Source organism: Micropterus salmoides, unplaced genomic scaffold, assembly GCF_014851395.1.
Source record: "Micropterus salmoides isolate LMB-PRFRI ecotype aquatic unplaced genomic scaffold, ASM1485139v1 Ms_hic_scaffold_1, whole genome shotgun sequence".
In the NCBI taxonomy this organism is placed as follows: domain Eukaryota; kingdom Metazoa; phylum Chordata; class Actinopteri; order Centrarchiformes; family Centrarchidae; genus Micropterus; species Micropterus salmoides.
Genome location: NW_024040040.1, coordinates 10,137,513 through 10,158,197, shown reverse-complemented (window position 1 = coordinate 10,158,197; position 20,685 = coordinate 10,137,513). Strand labels below are relative to the sequence as shown.

The window sequence follows — 20,685 nt, the reverse complement described above, 5'->3', positions numbered from 1 at the left end:
ATCACCAGGATGGAATTCGCATGGCAGAGCATCCCCGCAACTAGATGAAGACCTATCAGGTAAAGTTATATAGCCAATAAGTATAATACTTACTTAAGTTATATAGGCTATAGTTGTGTACCGCACAGGAGCTGTTGCCATGGTTACTATCCATAGAGCGCCTGCCGTTTACTCGCGGAGCGCTGTCTTACTACTCCCACATGCTGCATCCAACATAGTCTGCCGAAGGATTTTCGAGTGGCCTTTTATTGTGGCCACCCTAAGGCACACCTGTGCAAAACCCATGCTGTCTGATCAGCATCTTAATATGCCACACCTGTGAGGTGGATGGATTATCTCGGCAAAGGAGAAGTGCTCACTAACACAGATTTTCACAGATTTGTGAACAATATTTGAGAGAAATAGGTTTTTTTCTACATAGAGAAAGTCTTAGATCTTTGAGTTCAGCTCATGATTAATGGGGGCAAAAACAAAACTGTTGCGTTTATAATTTTGTTCAGTATATCTATATATCTATATAGATATATATAAAAGCAACTTTAGATTTATTAATGACATGTTTTTATAAATATTTCTTCACTTTCCACAACAACGGAGGCCTCACTACTAAGTGGGCCTTGAGTTAAGAATTGTTTTGGGAGTTATAAAGTGTTAACACCTGGGTTACAAAAACATTTTCTCAATCTAGTAATATCTCGGCAGGCAGTTTTGCTTTTATTTGCCCAGGCCTTGACATCTCTCTCTCTGAGATTTCTGCCTTTGCCCAAATACAATAGAGTTCAATGGAATTTAATTTGCGGTGCTCATAGGACTGAAAAATGACATTTAAAAAACTCACCAGAAACATCTCTTTCCAGAAACAGTGTCACCGTTACTCTAGACATTCCACAGAGCATGCGGTCAACAGTTTATATGGTTCCAAAGAAAGCTGTTCATAGATGTTACACAACCCGGGAAAATAAAAATAAACTTCCTTCTTTTCTCCTTTCATAAACCTGTGAGCCAGAATTTCTAAAGCTGATAAACTCTATATTATAATTATTTTTTCTTAACCCAAGATAAATGGCTGTATATGATTTTGATTTTGCATTAATGATTTGATGTAAATATAAGTTCAACCATATTTTTAACAAAATGCAATAAAATTTTAATGTATGTAACTTTTACATTTTCTGTGTGAAGACATTTTATCTTGAAAGGTGCTTTACATACAGTTAATATAATTATTTACTTAACAAAGGTAAGAAAAAATATAGCACACATAACTTTACCATATCAATAATATAATTTTACAACTTGAACTGAATTAATTAGCTTATCACATTTGGACTATATATCAGAATCAGAATCAGGAGCTTTATTGCTAAGTAGTGTTTTACACATACAAGGAATTTGCTTTGGTGATAAGGTGCTACACTTTCATCTTAAATGATTTTATCTTGTCTGCAAATCTAGATTTTGTTTTTAACTGAATCATGGTTGCAAATGAATGACTATGGCCAGCTAGCTGAACTGTGTCCGCCTCAATATGATTGTTTTAGTCAAAGGGTCAGTGGTCGTGGTGGTGGGCTAGTGAGTATGTATAGGAAAAATTTTAAATGTCATCAAGTACGCTGTGATGAATTTAACTCCTTTGAAGTTCTCACTCTTAAACTTGGAGGGCTATCATATTTGTTATAATTTATCGCCCCCCAAAACCGCCTGGAGGATTTTTATCAGAACTTCCTGAATTTTTATCTACTCTGGTTTTAAATTATGACTGACTTTTTACCACTGACTTTTTAAATATGGCCACTTCTTTTAACTTCAAACAACATGTCAAAGGGCAAACCCATAACCCATACACTGGACTTGGTTTTTACCCTGGGTGTCAGCATTTCCCTGTGGAATTAGTGGACATGACCATATCTGACCACAGATGTATTGTTTTTAGCTGCGATTCGCCTGTTACTCATGCCGCCTCACCAAGCTCTGTGTGTTCTCACATCTTTAATGAACAAAGTGTTTCAAAGTTTTGCACATTCTTTCAGAGCCAAAGCCAACACCTGTCTGATTCCAACACCAACAATCTGGTCGATCACTTCAATCATATCTGCTTGTCGACACTACTGCTCCTCTAAAGGTTAGGCCTACGTCTAAAACTAGTAAGCAACCCTGGATAAATGACAGCATTCGCAGCCTAAAAAGGGAATGCAGGAAAGCAGAGCGCAGATGGAAAAAATTCAGTCTCCAAGTCCATTACCTCAGTCTGAAGGATTTATTAATTAACTACAATAACATGGTTAAGGATGCGAGAACACATTATTTTTCTGAACTCATTACTACAGATAAACACAGTCCCAGGTTTCTGTTTAAGACTGTGGATCAGCTGGTAAACCCAAACCCTCCTTGTGCCTCAGCTGCAAGTAATGATGACTGTGAATTGTTTTTATCTTATTTTACCAATAAGGTGGTGTCAATCAGAGCCTCTATTACCCCCGCGGCCTCTTACTCAGAGGTTCCTCACCAGCAACAAGAGAGTTTTAACCAGTTTTATCCCATCGACTTGTCTGAGCTTTTAAAAACAGTATCACAAATGAGAGTGTCCTCCAGCCCACTTGATGTAATACCGACAAAGTTTTTACTGAAAGTAATGGATTCTGTTGGGCCCCATTTGATCTGTTTTTAACAGCTCCCTATCTACTGGTTGTGTCCCTGATTATTTTAAAACCCGCTTTTAAAGAAACCTGGTTTAGATCCCTCCCTCCCACAAACTTTTGGACCAATTTCAAAACTGCCTTTTATTGCAAAGATTTTAGAAAGAATTGTGTCCAAACAGCTGCTCACTGTACTGGAAAATAACAAATTATTTGAAAAGCTTCAATCTGATTTCAGGAAGTATCACTGAGACTGTCCTGCTTAAAGTCACCAATGACCTTTTAATGTACTTCTGGACCTTAGCGCTGCTTTTGACACCATCACAACATCATGTTAGACAGACTGAGGCACTGGGTGGGGATCTCTGGTACTGCCCTAGAATGGTTTTCATCCTACCTGTCAAATAGGAAGTTTTGCGTGTCTGTAAACAACTATGTCTCTTCGTTCTTTCCAGTTAAATATGGTGTGCCTCAGGGGTCGGTCTTAGGACCCATTTTGTTTTCCTTGTATCTGCTTCCCCTTGGACATATTATCCATAAACATGGCATTTCTTTTCATATTTATGCTGATGACACACAAATATACTTGCCCGTCAGATCCACAGACCCTGAAATGCTGAGTTCACTTAACAACTGCCTTAAAAAATGGATGTTAAATAATTTCCTCCAGCTGAACTCAGACAAAATTGGGTCATTGGGTCCCAGCAGATGGCAGTAAATACTGCCATCTGCTGGTTCCCTAGTAAATCACATTAAGCCTGTTGCAAAGAACCTTGGTGTTTGGTTTGATAAAATAAATTTTGAGCAGCACACCACAAACCTTGTTCAATCGTGTTTTTATCAACAGCAAACATTCGATCTATGTTAACTTTTAAGGACACCGAGACCATTTTACACGCCTTCATCTCATCACGCCTGGATTACTGCAACAGCCTTTTCACTTGTTTAACCCAAAAATCTATTGATCGACTCCAGACTGTCCAGAACTCAGCTGCCAGGCTTTTAACCAGAACAAAGAAATATGACCACATTATCCCAGTATGTTTTAGAATTGACTTTAAAATTTTATTGATCACTTTTAAAGCTCTTCATGGCCTCTCGCCTTGTTATATTTCTGAACTTTTAGTCCCATACACACCAGCACGTACCTTGAGATCCTCGGGCAGAGGTCTGTTGTCTGTTCCAGAGTCTCGACTGAAAACTAAAGGGGACAGAGCGTTTGCTGTCAGGTCCCCGAGGCTCTGGAACAGCCTGCCTGAGGAAATCAGGTCAGCTGAGTCAGTGAACTCTTTTAAGTCCCTTCTTAAAATATACTTTTATAGGAGAGCATTTCCCGATCTTTTTTGACTTTATTTTATCCCTTTTATTTTATTCTATTTTACTTATTTTATATTTGTCTTAAACGTGTATTTCAGTCTTTTCAATGTTTTCTTGCTTTTATCTTGTATTGTTTCTGTATTATTGTTCTTTGGGTATTATTGTCTTTACACTTGTTAAGCACTTGTTAGCACTTTGTAACTTGTTTTTGAAAAGTGCTCTACAAATAAAGATTATTATTATTATTATTATTATTATTACACGCAGACAGACATACAGCTGAATGTGTATGTCTTTATGTATTATATTTAAACTTAGTAGAGCTGAAACACTTAATCGATTGATAGAAAATAAATGTGCATTTCTGAAGTCAATTTTTTAAGTGGAAATGCAAAATAATTCACAAATACTGCAAGTTTATTTAATGTGGTCAAGGGAAATAGACAGTAGTGTTGGCCATAATACCCTCACTGTCACTCTTAAGGCAGAGAGAGATATCCATAAAACACACTCAGTGGTTCTTTGAAGCAGTAAATGGTGCTCCAGTGCATTGTGGCTCCACTACACTACACACTTCATGGTTCTTTGGAGGTTCCTGACTGGCTCCTCGTGATTTCCTGCCCAAACAGTTGGTAGGACGTGGGATTTGCTGCTGAGTCACTGGTGTAACCAAAGCAAACAAATACAACCACGCACGTTTACTTGCACTTCTCAGTGAATGACGATGCAGCAGGGTTATTGTTTCACTTGCCTGACAAGAATAACAGTAATATTAGTAGTTATATAACTTCAGATACAAACCTAGGAGGAGGGACAGATTGCAACAGACCTCGCTGATGCTATCAAATAAATGTTAGCTTTATGTGTCAGAGAATGTGGGTGTCTTTCTGTTTTCTCATTAGCTACAACAGAAGAACTTCCTTTCATTCTAACGTTACTTTCTCAGATAGCAGAAGTTAATGCTATGTTACTGTGAACTGCCAGGGTAAAGTCATAAAGGCTTGTAGCCTACTATGTTTTCTGTTCTTACACTTGACTTGAAGTCTTTGATGTCCGCGGTCACGTTTTCCGCAAGCCGTAAGATGATAGTTTGAGACATGTAAGTGTATACATGGCCTTTTCTTTTTACTTCCGGCATCAGAGTGCTTGAAGTGACGATGTCCAGTAGAATTGTTTCCTTAAAACAGATACTATGAGAAATTAAAAACAACATTCCCTGACATCCTGACCTCATCTTACATTTATTTCCACAACTTTGAGCTATTCAGCTAGATTCGACATCGCTGTTGGATAACTGCATTGCCATTAGATAATCAGTCATACTGTCCTTCCACAGTATGTTATTTGTATATAAAATTGAAGTATATTTATCACAATTATCTGACTTTATTTACTATATTTCATGTTTCATCTGCAATAATTGCTTTAAGAGTTTGCCCAAATATTAGCATCAAATGTATGTTTCAATGTGTGCATTAGCAGTTTTTTAGCCCCACTAGAATTCTTTTTAGAAATTAGTACATTGAAATATCCAAAAACTATTTGCGCCAACATGAGGTTGACATTTTTGTTTTAAGTCAAATCTCTTGACAATTTTGGATGGCTTCTCATAAAATGCGACATCATGATACATTTTGACGAACAGGTTACATTTCTTATTTGTCAAGTACTTTGGTTTAATGATATCAGCCTCAGTTGTACTTTGTGTTTATTATTATATTTTTTGTGTTTATTATTGTGCTAATTAGCAAATGAATGTTAACACTCTAAACTAGGGCTAGGGCACATTAACGTGTTAATGCATTAATTAATTAATGCAGACACTTATTTTATCACATGTAGTTTTTATTATTATTATTATTATTTTGAAAGTCCGTTGCTTACTGGCTCTGAATAAACATACAGTCAAACCATGGGTCACAAGAGGGGTGGGAATCAGCCTGCAAATCACCCACCTAAACAAGCAGTGGAAGGAGGCTTCGGCAGACTACTCTGTAGCGATGCAGCGTGTGGGAGAAGTAGATAAACAAAAGCAAGACAAGCAATCAAATGCCACAGCGAAGTGGATAGCTCCACACCGCATGCTGATTAGTATTGGGGAAGATGTCGATCTTAGGAATGTTCTTAAAATCACAACGTAGTCACTTGGCCCCGCAGGGTTGCTCTTTGCTTCGGTGATCAGAAAGGGAGACAAGCACTCCGCTACTAAACAGCAGGCGCTCTATGGATAGTAACTACACAGCTGTAGCCTATTTAACTTAAGTTAAAATTATAGGCTACATAACGTCTCGGGTTATGTATGTAACCCTTGTTCCCCGAGAAGGGGAACGAGACACTGTGTCGGTGACGACACTACGGGAACGCCTCTGGGCGTGGCAGTGCTGAACATGAATGAAACTACTCCAATCCTATTGGTGTTGCTAGAATGGTAGCGTGTGGCGGCGTAACTGGAGGCGTATATAAGCACGCCGGCACACAGGACACATTTCTATGAAGCAAAGGCACTCCAGGCGGGGTGAGGTGTGGCGGACCGACGCAGTTCGAGTTCCCTCAAAGGGGAACAAGGGTTACATACATAACCCGAGACGTTCCCCTTCGAGGGAACTCGAACTGCGTCGGTGACGACACTATGGGAACGAGATACCCACTTAGGCCGAGTCGAAACCCCGCCTGCCCCCAGCGTGCAGAACCTGACGGCACGACTAGGAGGAGAGTGCACGGGTGCAGAAGGAAGGTCCAGACTGTAAAACCGGATGAAAGTGTGAGGGGTGGCACAACCAGCTGTATCACACAAATCCTGGAGCGACGCCCCTGCGAGGAGGGCCCTAGAAGCCGCCATGCCTCGAGTAGAGTGCGCCCTTACGGCCATAGGTGAAGGTAACCCGTGCACCTGATAGGCCAGGGAAATAGTCTGAACAATCCAGTTGCTGATCGTGTGTTTGGAAGCGGGGAGCCCAGCCTGGGGGGACCCGAAACACACCAGCAACTGGTCTGCTTTCCTCCACCGGGAAGACCTCAGAGTGTAAATACTCAGTGCTCTGACCGGGCAGAGCAGATGAAGTCTCCCGTCCTCCGCCATCACATGAGGTGGGGGATGAAACACCTGCAGCACCGTCGACCCTCCCTGGGGCAAACTCCAGGCATTGAGGAGAAACCGAAAGTGCCTGGAGATCCCCCACCCTCCTCAGAGAGGTGATAGCGAGGAGAAAGGCCATCTTAAGGGTCAGGTGCTTAGCCTCAGCCGACTCCAGGGGTTCGAAGGGGGCCTCAGCCAGCGCTTCGAGAACCACCGCCAGGTCCCAGGTGGGAAGCCTGGAACGAGTCACGGGTCTCATCCTCCGGGCTCCACGGAGGAAGCGCACGACCAGTGGAAGCCTCCCCAGAGGCCCATCCCTCAGAGGGGTGTGGAACGCCGCCACAGCAGCCACATATACCTTGTGGATGGGGAAAGGCCAGCAGAGAAACGGTCCTGGAGGAACTCCAGTACCATAGTCACCGGGCAGATAAATGGGTCCACCGCTCGTTCTCTGCACCAGGTGGCAAACACATTCCACTTCAGGCCGTACATCCTTCTCGTGGACGGGGCTCTGGAGCTGAGCAGCGTCTCGACTGTTCCTGCCGTGAGGCCTGCCTCCAGGAACTGGGCCCCTTCAGGGGCCAGACCTACAGTCTCCATAGGGCGGGGCAAGGGTGAAAGACCTGGCCCTGCGCCTGAGACAGCAGGTCCTTCCTCAGAGGGACCTGCCATGGCGGGCCCTCTAGGAGCAAAATTAAGTCCGAGAACCACACTCGGGCCGGCCAAAACGGGGCTCCTAACAGTAGGCTGACACCGTCCTGACGGATCCGTTCCAGAACCCCCGGAAGCAGAGCGACTGGGGGAAGTGCGTCGTCTCTTGAGATGCAAACAAGTCCACATCTATGGGGCCGAACTCGCAATGGCCGCAAGCAGCCCCCCTGGGCATGCGGCATCCCCAGACAGGAAACACACAGGATTATGAGTGTCGCTCGCCGTGATGTAGCGTGGGCACGGGAAAACACATCGCCTGAATTGCTCACCAGCCATCTCTCTGTCTGCCATCCTTCCAGGTAAGAGATCGGATTTACTGTGGTCTTTCTTCAACATGCCAGAGTGCCGGCTGAATAGAAAAAGGCTAATGTGTCCTGTGTGCCAGCGTGCTTATATACGCCTCCAGTTACGTCGCCACATGCTACCGTTCTAGCAACACCAATAGGATTGGAGTAGTTTCATTCATGCTCAGCCCTGCCACGCACAGAGGCGTTCCCGTAGTGTCGTCACCGACGCAGTTCGAGTTCCCTCGAAGGGGAACTTTACCTGATAGGCCTTCATCTAGTTTTGCCGGGATGCGGGGAAGAAAAATGTTTCTGCTGGGAAAAAAAACAAGAAAACAGATTTATATATGCTAACCTGTTGCTCAGAAGGTGCCTGTTATGATAACTTGTTTTAACAAGCTAGATAAAAGGTAATGCCCTGGCAGTGGAATTTAGCTTTGGTTTAATATTTGATTTGATTACATTAATGTTTAAGTTGAGATTTACAAGAAATATTTTATTGCTACTGTTTAAAGGGAATACTGCTGGTAAAAAGCACCTTATTTATTTATGATGTTATTGCACTTGCGTGTACATAGCAGTACATTTAAATTAAAAGTGCGCAGTACACTGGAATTAGAATTCAGTATTCAATTTTGCGCATAACAATGTGATTAATCGTGATTAATCACAACAAAATCATGCAATTAATCGTGATTTTGCCCAACACTACTCTAAAGTAAAACATGGTGAACATGGCAACCATTATACCTGCTAAAATTCAGCATGTTAGCAGTACTACAAAGATGTGTTGGATTAGCATTATCAGAGCATATAAACAACACGCAGACATCTAGTTCACGCTACATGGACAGCAAAGTAACTGTTATAACCATATTACAAATTACATGTTTGCAAAATATGTATTATGCAATACATGATTTTCTTCTTGTTTCATTCATGATCTTTCTACGTGTATGACGTTAACAACTCGACAACTCCTGTATCACAATTTTCTTCGACTTCAGCAGATTCATCGTTGACAATATTTATAAAGATTTTGCACTGATGTGGGAGAATGCAGTATTTTGCTTTTATAAAAGTCAAAGAAAAGAAAATAAGTACTTTATAATAAATGTATTAATTGTAACGGCAATTGTAAACTTAACTTTGTACTTTTTCTCCATAAGGTTGTACACTGCATAAATTTTATTTCTCGAACAGCAAATGGGCTATAAAAACTGTCAAAATATGGTCCTCTTTAAATATATTTATATGATATAGACTACCCCTGGCAAAGTTTTTATTATTTGTGTCTAATATATTTGTATACTGCTCTGTATACTTCTTTATGTCCCATGTACATTTTATTCCTATTGCAATAAAGGTTTAAGTCAGAATCCGATTGTTCCGAACCACATGAATGCACCATCAGCCACTGCTCACTCCTCCCTTTGCAAGCACATAGGAGAATCTACGGTGGCCGACACGCTCGGTCGGCTCTTGTGCTAAATTATACTTGTTGTCCGCCATTTGTACAGATTTTACTTCTCTTCTGACTAACTTATCTTATTGACTACAACTACAACTACTGCTAGTATACTTCTTCTTCTTGTACGTATTCTATGCAGTGACTCTGTAGAGCAGTTTGTCCGTTTTGGGCCACTGCAGAAACATGGCAGTGCAACATCGCAACGTCCATGTAAGAGAACCCGCAGTGTACGTGAATAGAAATGGCTCATTCTAAGGTAATAAAAACATAATGGTTCATTATGCAAGGGTTTATACAACACTGAAAACATAGTTATGTATATTATATTGCATTTCTGTCAATAAATCCTCCTACAGGCCTACTGAACCTTTAAAATACACACACACAGTACAGGAAGGCAACTACATCAGCCTATGGGTATTGGTCCTGCATGAAACATGTTTGACAATAGCAGCTGCAGCACCTAAACTTTCACTCTATGATTAGAAACCAAAGAGTTTTATAGTGTTCCCATGCAATTAGTTTCATTGTATACTGTAGCTCAATTTGTAGCAAACTACAGGTATTTTCAGCCAAGCAATCAGATTCTGAATTACTAACTTGCAGAACTTGAATGCAATTACATTCAAGTTCAGTAAACTGGCCGCACTTTATTGGTTTCCATGGTATTTCTTGTGATAACCAAGGAGCTCATTAGTGATCTCTATTGTTTTCTCCCCTTTATATTTTATATATATGTGTGTGTGTGTAGGCTACTTTGAAGATAATGTTTCTCTTGTGACAATATGCATGCATTAGTAACAAAAATAATGAGCATTGTGAAGAGTATTATAAAAACCTGCATATACCTACTAGAATGTACCTTGTTGTGATTATGGGTAATCACACTGCTGCCGCTTCCAGGTAACTGCATAATCATTGTAAGAAATAACCACAATAAAGGCAATTTTCCCAGTTATTACTGCTTCATTAGCACTAACTACTAACAATCTTAAGCCAGAGAACCTCACTCAAACAACAGTGAGGGTGCCAAACGTCAGCATCCTTTAACCAATAAGAGGCTGACCAGTGAATTTATGTAAAAGCTAGAATCTGGACCCCAGCTGTTAGAGCCACAGGAGAAAGAAGAAAGTGTAAAGGTTAATATCCTCCGGCAGCTTTTTGGAGATACAAATTAACACTGGAAAGTTTTTACAGGGCTGTACCCTCATTGTACAGAGGCCTGTGTGTTTATTTGGATTATGGTCAAATAAATATCATGGAGAGTCAGGGGAACGGCAGAGCGGGTTGTGCTGCAACAGCATGGGGCAGGAATAGAGCCTTGCTGGATGTGATTGAACAGAGTTGTACTACCCTCCACAATAAAAAGCGTAACAAATACATACATTAAAAATAGGAATTCATCCCAAAATCAGATTATTTAATAATAATTACATGAAATAATAATGAATTCATGTAATTTCGTTTCTATATTCATACTTATAATGTCTATATACGGTGTAATATATATAGACAGGTATACAGCCAGGGTGCAAATGCAACAGGCGCAGAAAATACACTGCCAAAATGTTATGATAGCTTATATAAGGACATTTTTTATAAATAAAGCTACTTGCTGGAAACATGTAAAATTTGCATGTAGCAGTGTTGCATTGCACGCCTCACATTTATAGACATCTGCAAGCTCAAACTAGTTAACATAAAACATGTAGTTCTAGTTAGAAATGGCAGCTACTAGCATAAGCAATGCTAATGAGGCTATTCAAAGTTAGCTCTCTTTGGGTGTGTGAGAAATGAACAGTAGCTTTGTTTCAGACCATCAACAGACAGCACTGGTTAAAAGCAGAAAAGCCGGCTTCACACAAGAAATGTTAGCATTAAAAAAAAGTCAAGTTAGCATATAAAAACATCCTGCTGTTTGCCTGTTATACAAGTTATAGAGCACAGAAGCCCCCTCATTCTGGATAGTAGCTTGAATGTCCTGCGATTTACCATCAAAATATACCAAACACTAGATAAATGCCTGATGTCTTGTGCAAAAAGTCCTTCGATGCCTGTGATTTACTAGAAGCAAACCTGACTCATACCTGATGATTGTGGATTTTTATGGTATCATTCTTTATAAAGTATTTCAGGGGTTTGTCACACACTCTATGACAACATAATGAGTACCACACAACATGGGAGTCACGGCGAAGGCTTTCAAAATAAGTCCAGCACAACATAATGCATGTCTGAATCATCCTGACGTGGTAAACCCCACCCATCTGCTACTTCTGGTGAGGACATGAAACAAACCTCCCACCCACCTGAGAGCAGGCACAGCGAATCCTTGAATAAACAACTGTTTGATGTTGTAGAAAATAGACATAAAATTCCTAACGCTCTCAGTATTTCTCATTCAAACTCCGGTGACAAATCTTCCTCTGATTGTGCACTGAGCGGCCCCCCGGGTGAATTCTACGCCTGGTCCAGGATTATCCCGATGTGACAGCTTTCCAGCCAAATTCCTACAGTTTATCATTTAAACGACAGCGGGGGACATTTATCTCCGTGGCTTATCGTCTCAGCCACGCGTACATGACACTTGTCTATTGCAGTCAGGGTAATACTGCATTGGTGATTCAGTTCAGCGCTTTGGTCTTCTCTATGTAAAACCCTCTTGTCTCTTATCTACGTTAGTGGGGATCTGATCCCTTATGAATGAAACAAAAGGGTGTTAAGTATCACAGTCCGATCAATACAGAGGTCTGTTGGCAAGTGGCCCTTAAGATGAGTGCCAAGAACGCACAGGAGTGTAATCATAGTCATACTGGGTTAAAATATAGTTAATCTTAGCCTGCTAGGGTTTAGGAAGCACAAGAAAGTTCAATGACAAAAGCAAGTGAAAGAATATTTTACTTGATTATCTGAATGAAATACCTGAAGTCTTCACACAAAGCCCCTTGCGAGAGACTGAAAAAATGAAGCGACTGGAGCTTAGGATAGCTGCAAATTTATGACTTCTTCCCTCAGAAGAAAAAAGAGGTACAGTGAGGAACAGCCACCTCACAAACGCCCTTAACACAAGTAAATCGTGTATAACCAAAATGTAAAATAGGCTTGTTGTGTCGACGACAGTGGCAGATATCATCCATGTAGTTTACAATAGCTCCGAAATAATGTAGACCCAATGCATAAGTTAGTAAAGGTCAGGGCTGGCAACTGCCTGTCTTCCACTCTGTGAGTGATCAAAACAAATAGCCAATCAAAGGTCACAGTATTCCTAGTGACCAATCAAAGGTCTATTCAAGCCTTATTTTAACCATCTAAGCGCACGGCTTGAAGCTCGGTAGTAATGGTCAGTGCACCAGGTGCACAGTTCAAAAGGGTTGCACTTAGTCGGGGAATAGTTCATGGGTATGTTTTGGGTGTGACATGCAATACACCAATCAGAGTGTCATCTCCCATTCCCTTTAAAAGCCACATGCGCTTGTACCTTGGCTCGTTGCTAACAGAAGGATGAGTGGCACAATATAAATTGACTGATTGAAAGGCAGGCTCGCAGCACAGAGGGGGATGTGGACAGAAGTGTGGACGTGATATAAATACTGTCTCTGATCATGAAGCCTGGTCTTACTCTGCAGCTCTGTGGTTTGTCAGTGAAGTGTCTGAACTCCACTGCAGACTGGAGTCTGTTAACAGACAGACAGACGCTGTCTCCTCTATGAAACGTCTGGATCCTCACTGCGCTACATTATTATAAACTATGATGAACAGGTCGTGGGTCACATCTCTCTCCCTCTTCCTTTGGTTTCTTTGGTTTTGAGTTCTGATGATGTTTGAGTGTTTTCTTTAACGATTTACTTACATGATTAGAGAGGCTCAGTCAGTCATTTTATGTGCGCAGGAAAGTCATAGCAAATATCGCGGGGCATTTAAGCAGCAAAACAAGGACAGAGGGAACAGAACACAACTTTTAGCTTCTGAAATAATTTTGATTGATATGATTGATCAGGAGGACTAATGCACCCCTAAAATAACAAGAAATAGTGAAATGCTGCAAATGGATGGCACATTGCTATCTTGAGGCAGCAGAAAGCGTTTGCGCCATTGAACCCCCCAAAAAACAGGTCTAAAGTCAATGGCGCAGTCGCTGTCTGCTGCCTCAAGATAGCAAAGCACCAACAATGTCGTGACCACACCTCATTTGAAGGCCGACATTCCCATGGGCGCACAGATGGGTGCAAGTGCATTTTTTATTTAAACAACGTGGTCGCTGGGCATGAAAATCACAGCAGCGTCTGTTGGTCACCGGCAATGACACTTGCACTGCCCTTTGCGCGGGGGCAAGATAGGGACCCAAGTCTCAAAAGTCTAATTGACTAGGGAGGGTCAAGCTCGTGCTCCAGAACCACAGAAGATATTATAGAGCTATTTTCACAATAAACAGAGCTTGACATTTAAAACTGGAGGACTTCTCTTTTTAAAATGTTTATAAATAAAAGATTTGTGAACATTTTTGCAAAAAATATATTAAATAAAATGTTGAAAAGACTGTCTATCTGAGTGTTGTATAAAGACAGGAGGATTGTAGATGAAAAAGGAAAAGTTGGAAGAAGCTTGAAGATGGGTGGATCCTTATTAAATTGTACCAGTAATCCTTAGGTAATTCCTAAACCTTTAATTTGTATTGAACCAAAGAATATGAATGGATTCGAAGAGCTTTTCTTTCCCCTTTTACCACACAGCCTCGATCAATCTCAGAGAAAAAAAAAAGTGAAGTGACTCGAACAGGCTTTTGTTCCTCTGGTAATAGACGGAAGGGAATCAGAGCTGGTATCGAGCATCAAGGTTATTCAGTAAAATGTATTTTTATTAATACTGTGCTAAACCTATGACACATTATAGCATGTTGTTATAGTTTAAGTTGGTTTCCGTTGCCAGGCCACTTTTAACTGGAATAATTTGTAGCTCTGTCAATCACGATTCCTTCTTACACTCTAACTATGTTCTCACATCTGTCCTGTTTGCTAATTAACAGACACTTAGGAACTGCACGTCTCGGTATTTTTTTTTTTTTTTTTACTGTATTGTTGTTTGCAGCTCTATCTTGATAAAGATAGCTTGATCTCAATGAGAAAAAAAAGAAAGAAGAAAAACGTAATTAATTATGTTTTATTCACTGTGCAGTTGAATATGACAGGGACAAGCTGGTAAGGAACAAAACATCAAGTGGGTCTCAAAACTCTACATGCCCTTTCAGTTTTACTTTTTCTTATTGCCTTGACATGAAATAAAAATGATTACATCAGACGCTTTTATTTAGAAAGTGAAAAAAGCCCCTGTTTCCTGACAGTTAAAGCTGCACAGCTTAAGACTGCACGTCTTCAAACAGCTGCAGAAATAACTAAATAAAGGAGACGTGAAGGGTGCTGATGATTTACAATGAAAACGCTACCTGTTGATGAGTAATTAAACTACTTAACTAGCCCTGAGAGCAGTATTTGTGGCTGAAACGCATCACAAACTGCAAGTCAGTGCATCAACTTACATTTTTATGTCTGACAGTTTTTATTGAATTATGGCTTGTTTCCTTGTTTGCACTAACCTTTGCAATATTCAAGTGGAACGTTTTGGACAGGACAAAAAAACCAAGTTTAAGAAATTTAGAAAGAAACCAAAGCAAAAGGAAGAGACTACAATCAGTTGTGGTGTCATTAAAACTCCAGCCCCAATAGGCCTTTCTCACTGCAGACATTTTGACGTGTCAGGAAAAGACCCTAAAACTGAAGCAGATAATTGGAATTCCGCCTTTATTCATTTCATTATTCACACTTGTGCTTTTTCTACTGTGACATGTCAAAATGTCTGCATCAAATGCATGTGAAAGAACCCTATAAATGACAGGAGCCCGCAGGAGCAAAGACGTTTAAAGAAAAGGGGATAACACCATTCAGTGCTCCTGCAGCCGCTATTAGAAGAAGCAGGGGAAAAAATCATTAGTAAAACATCTCTGGTCCCCTTATGAGCTGAGTCTAACCGTGATCCAATATGCACAATCAAACGCTCACACAGGCGGCGGTACCTTGGAGTAAAGATATATGCGGTCTGTGTACTGGCTGGCGCAGAACTGCAGGCCCGGGTAGACGGCATGGCCGGTGCTGGCGTCATCTCCATCATTGCCCTCATCATCGTCATTAGCATCAGCATGCAGACACAAAGCTGCACTCCGGTCTGCAGGGAGAGAGGAAGAGGCTGACTAATATCTCGCCGAGTATTTATTATTGGCTCATCATTGGCTTCCACAGCTTTATTGGTACCTCTGCTTGCTCCTCTGGTGATGCAATGACTAGCAGAGACATTAAACTCCAGCAGCGTTTGAGATTTATTACACAGAGCACAATATTGAGAAGATATGACATTTGTAGCAGATCATTCAAATGTGTATGCATCCACATGACCTCATATTTAAGTTTATTTAAAACATTTGATTATAGAACCTGAAATGAAAATGTAAAAAAAAGTAATTATCTTTGACATTTTGATATAAATAGGAATGAAAGTAAATGTTGCTTTTTTTCCTATCACCACTTGATACAACAACCAACCTACATGTGGGGTCTACACGCTGACTGCTTTCCTGTTTTATGTTTCTGAAAGCAGCAGGAGCCGATTAGTTTGAACAAACCCAAGAAGAACGTTGCAGCACAGATGAATATGACTTTCTAACACCAAAGTGTAGCATATCAAAGTGTTTAAAATGATTAATATCTTTATTGTCCTTTGAGCATGGACTAAAAGGCAGGAGGTCTCTCAAAATTGGACCTGATTAAACATTCACATTTCATACTGGTTTTTGGTCTTAACTTAAGTTAGGTTAAAAAAACAAAACAAAACAAAGACCCCGAGTTATGTTTCATTTTTGATTTACAACACCCAGTAGCAAAGGCAGCCAGTCATGTTGTGGTTTGATGATTGGTGCAACACAAGGTGTTGGGTAAAATTTTTCAGAAGCAAAACCGAAATCATGAAATATGGCTGCTTGACAAGTTAGATTAAAATTTAATTTTCACAATGTAAACGATACTTGGAGCTGTATGAAAGACTAAAATCAGATTTCACAAGTGTTGGATGAAAGATATAAAAGGAACAGTTCATTTATGGATAATATTTGCTTTGTCTTTGAGAGTACAATATGAAGATTGATATCAATCTCATGTCTGTGTGTTAGAACACAGCTGGAATCAGGAGGTGGCTAGCCTAGTTTTAATCACATCTAGATCGCATCTTAAGTCCAGCTCCATACTCACAGTAACACACAGACAAGTTTGCTATAAGTCTCATATCACTCTTGGGGAAAAAAAGCAAATAAGGATATTTGCCAAAATGCTGAACTATTCCTTTAACTTGTGTTAACGAAGAAGGACCATTTCTTTGACAGAAACCTCACAATTTATTTCTCACAAGTTCGCTCAAGAATTTGCTGAAAGACAGGATGGAGCAGCTAGAGAGAAAGAGAGAGAGAGAAAATGACAGTCACAGATGGAGAGAAAAAGAGAAAGAGAAGAGAGAGAGCAGGTCATTAGTGTCAGCTATGTAGCTCGCTCATCCTGCCAGCATCTAGCAAGAAAAGGTCAGGCGGTGGAAATGAGACCGCCGCTGCTCGACCACGCTTCATTTAGACAATGACCTATAACACTCTGATAATACTTGCCTTAAATCACTTCGCGTGGCCACTTGTCTGCCTTGACTGTGTGTGTGTCCATTTGGCTTGCTAATGGGAGAAAATACTGACAGACCGATGCCTGAAACAAGAGTGTTTCCATTGAACAGGTGCTGTCACGTACCTGCACCAGGTCTCTGTTGGTTATCGGACTGAATCAGCTTTTGTACTAAAACACTAAGAGGGTTGAGTGACAGAGGAACATGCTGGAACAAAGACACCCCTCCCATCATGCTTTGAAGGTGGGCCAGAATGTTTGACAATGGGTGCAAAATTTTAACATTATGGTATTACGATATGATAGAAAGTCATATTACAACTATTTTGACCTGAAATTACTAAGATATTCAAGGCCCTGCAAACACACTTTCCCTATCACCTTCTTAACACACACAACTTTCTGCCAAAGTTTGAACAGTTTGGGTTATTTTAAAGGAGAGATTTTTCAATCCTGTTTTTTTTTCTCTGAGCTTTTCTCACTGAGTATTTAACTCTTAATAAATAATGCATTGTTTTTTTTCTGAACTTCAATTAAATTTCATCTATTTATCCATGAACATTTGATGTTACAGAAACAGAACTTAAGATTTGAAGCCAATGTTTTAGGGGCTTAATGTACCTACTTCAGAAAAATACAGTTAAAGATCCCTCCAGAAAGGTCTTAAAACATATATAAAAATAGTCTGCTTGGAACAATAATGTGTGTCTGATGTATTTGTTCTGCAAAAAAATTGTGATATCTACATTATATATAATGTAGATATTGTACTACTCCTTCTGGCTCATTAAGTCTCTACATCACACTTGTATAAGCTGCAAATTCGATCAGAACTGGCTTCCAAACTATATGTGATGACATAAATCACGCTCATAGGCCGGCCCCTTTAAATCTGACTTTCACTGAGCACAGAGAAACGCTCCACTTTCAGCAGATGAATGTGAAAACAGCCTTTGGGTGTCAAAATCTGCACATGCATCGTTCTGCACAGTGAAGCTCAAACATCCAACTCTAGGAACAAGAAGAAAAACACATTTTTGAGTGGAGGGGGAGACTTTTGGTGATTTCCATTTTGAAGACACGATTTGTGCATTTTTTTATTTTCAAGTTTCCACCTTTTCACTATCTCACTCACTTACAGTGGTGGAAGACATTCAGATCCTTTACTTTATAAATAATAACATTACTTTAAGTATCCATTCAGATGGGAAATGGCCCCGTCAGTGTTACATTATTATATGCTATGTTATAGGATGACATATAAGGAGGCAATAATTTAACTACTTTATACAGTATGATGTTGGGAAGCTCTATATGATCTATAACAGAGTTATATTTTATATTATAGGATTTCTATGTGAAATTCTAATGTGCAAAGTTACTATTTTATTAAACACTGCCCTGTGGACTTTCTATTTAAAGTTAAGTTACATTGAGTTTTATTTCTATTTTCTATCATTTCAATCTCTTATATTTTGCAGTTTTTGCTTTATTGCTATTAAGCTACCGTAAAGGAAACTCTTCCTACACAGATGGCAATAATTTGAGAATTACAAATGAATTTACGGTTGTCCCACCACTGATTCGTTGAATATTTGTGCTGCGATTTTACGTTAAACCTCTTTTTGCTCCAAGGTGAGCTCATCCTGATAAATGAATTCCTTTCTTTGACCTATTCTGTACAATGTCCATATCTTTCATTTTTATGTTTGCCGTCCTCATAGGTGCAATTTCCCCCAGTTTGGGTACACGCTGCTCTGATCTCACCCCGGCTTCAGCTGGAATGGGCCACTTTGAGTCTGAAAAAAAAACGGGACGACCAGGTGGGAAGCATTGTGCAGAGCTAGAACCAAAACATTTTTAGGACACTAGCATTTCACAAAATCTCATCTATCTGTCCTTCTACCTCTGTAATGAAACCTAGCAGCTCTGCAATGTGCAACCTATTTGTTGTAAGCAGTTTTTCCCCCCTGTTTGCAGTGCCGGAACGCGCCAGCTGCATTAAGTGGGCCATTTATACGATGGGGGCAATTCATCTTACAAAGCCGTCTTATTAGACTGTCACTTACACAGTATGAACAGTGCCTTCAAAACACCCCAAGGGATTTATCTGTTATTTTACTGCGAAAGAAAGAAAACAATGCCTAATTGGACTGAGTCATCTCATCTTCTGCAGGATTGAAACAAAAGATATAACAAAATAAAAAAAATTCTAACTGCGCCCTTCAAGTATGAAGAGGTTTGGTGCAGCTGCTGCTGCAACGTTTGAACTAACATCCAAAGGGAAAAAAAACACGTGTATCCATGTTCAAATGTTTGGATCATGCAGATGGATGGAACGACAGACAGTAAGGAGAAAGACCGAGAGGAGCAGTAGTGATTGCCTGTCTGTGTTGTGAGGAAAGTAATCTCAGAGCAATCAAGAGGCGGGGGCCGCCGACAGCTCTGCGGTTTGCCTTCTAAAACCACAGGCAGGTGGAGAAAAATCATTAGGCACCGCTCCTGACCCCATAGGTCACTTTTATTGGACAACCGCTGTGTTTCGTACTAAACCCACGCTGCAGGAGACAGACTGGCAACGGCACGTGACTAACAAACTGACTAATCACCAATGGGACAGACAGACAGGTAGACAGATGGACAGATAGACAGTGTGGATGGACGGATAGATACATAAATGAGAGACAGACAGATAGTTTGACATCAGTACATGTCCAAAGGGGAGGTGGGGGGCCAAGGTGGCATCCAGCAGCGTCTCTTTAGTGCTGCCATTTCTGATCGACATTGAAGCTTTTATCTCTCCCCTAGAATCTGTCTAAATAAAAGTGGGGTTTTTTTGTTTTTTTTAAAGAAAGCGGGCCCTTTTCTCATCTATGGGGGGGGCAGTAGGTGAAGGCACTGCAGGGGACGCTGCAGTGGGATTCAATTCCAGACCGTGGGGGGCACAGGTAGCTACAGAGATGGGAAATTAACCACTCGACTATCTCTGGCCACTAATAGATGTCAAAGTGTGTGTATGTGTGTCTCTGAAAGGAAAGGAATCTGCCAAGTTGTTGCACACTGATCTGAGGATGTTAAAGGGTAATAGGGGTTGATAGCTTGCCTGTTAAAACCTAAATGGCTTGTGCAATATTCCTTCCTATGTTAAGTGTCTTACAAAGAAGCTTTAAAAACAGCCCTGAACTGCTACCAGCTCCGTTTCATCATTCAATAACTCCAACCCAAAATGTCTGCACGCTTTCAGAGGCAACACCCAGGTCACAGGCTTTTCTTAGACTCTGCTAGTCTGGCAATTTTTTTTTAGAGCTCCTCATATTGCACACAGTGTAATTAGTTCTTTGTAATTAGCGCAATTTATTGCTTTGCGTATCCCTTTGAGACATATGTACTTGAACACCGAGGTCTTAATTTGCAATATTACACAGTGTGTAATTGGGAATTTGTTTCTACACATCCCTCGGAGACTTGCAGACATGTACACATATAA

General features: G+C 40.5%; 1 protein-coding gene across 3 annotated transcripts in view; it reads right to left on the bottom strand.

Moving 5' to 3' along the window:
* Positions 1 to 20,685, bottom strand: part of zranb3 (zinc finger, RAN-binding domain containing 3) — a 93,681-nt gene that overhangs the window by 25,834 nt on the left and 47,162 nt on the right. For all 3 annotated transcript variants that reach the window (XM_038717759.1, XM_038717752.1, XM_038717765.1), the window contains one exon: positions 15,563 to 15,711. In XM_038717759.1, the coding sequence (XP_038573687.1) occupies positions 15,563 to 15,711 (149 nt within the window). The remainder of the gene's footprint in view (positions 1 to 15,562; positions 15,712 to 20,685) is intronic.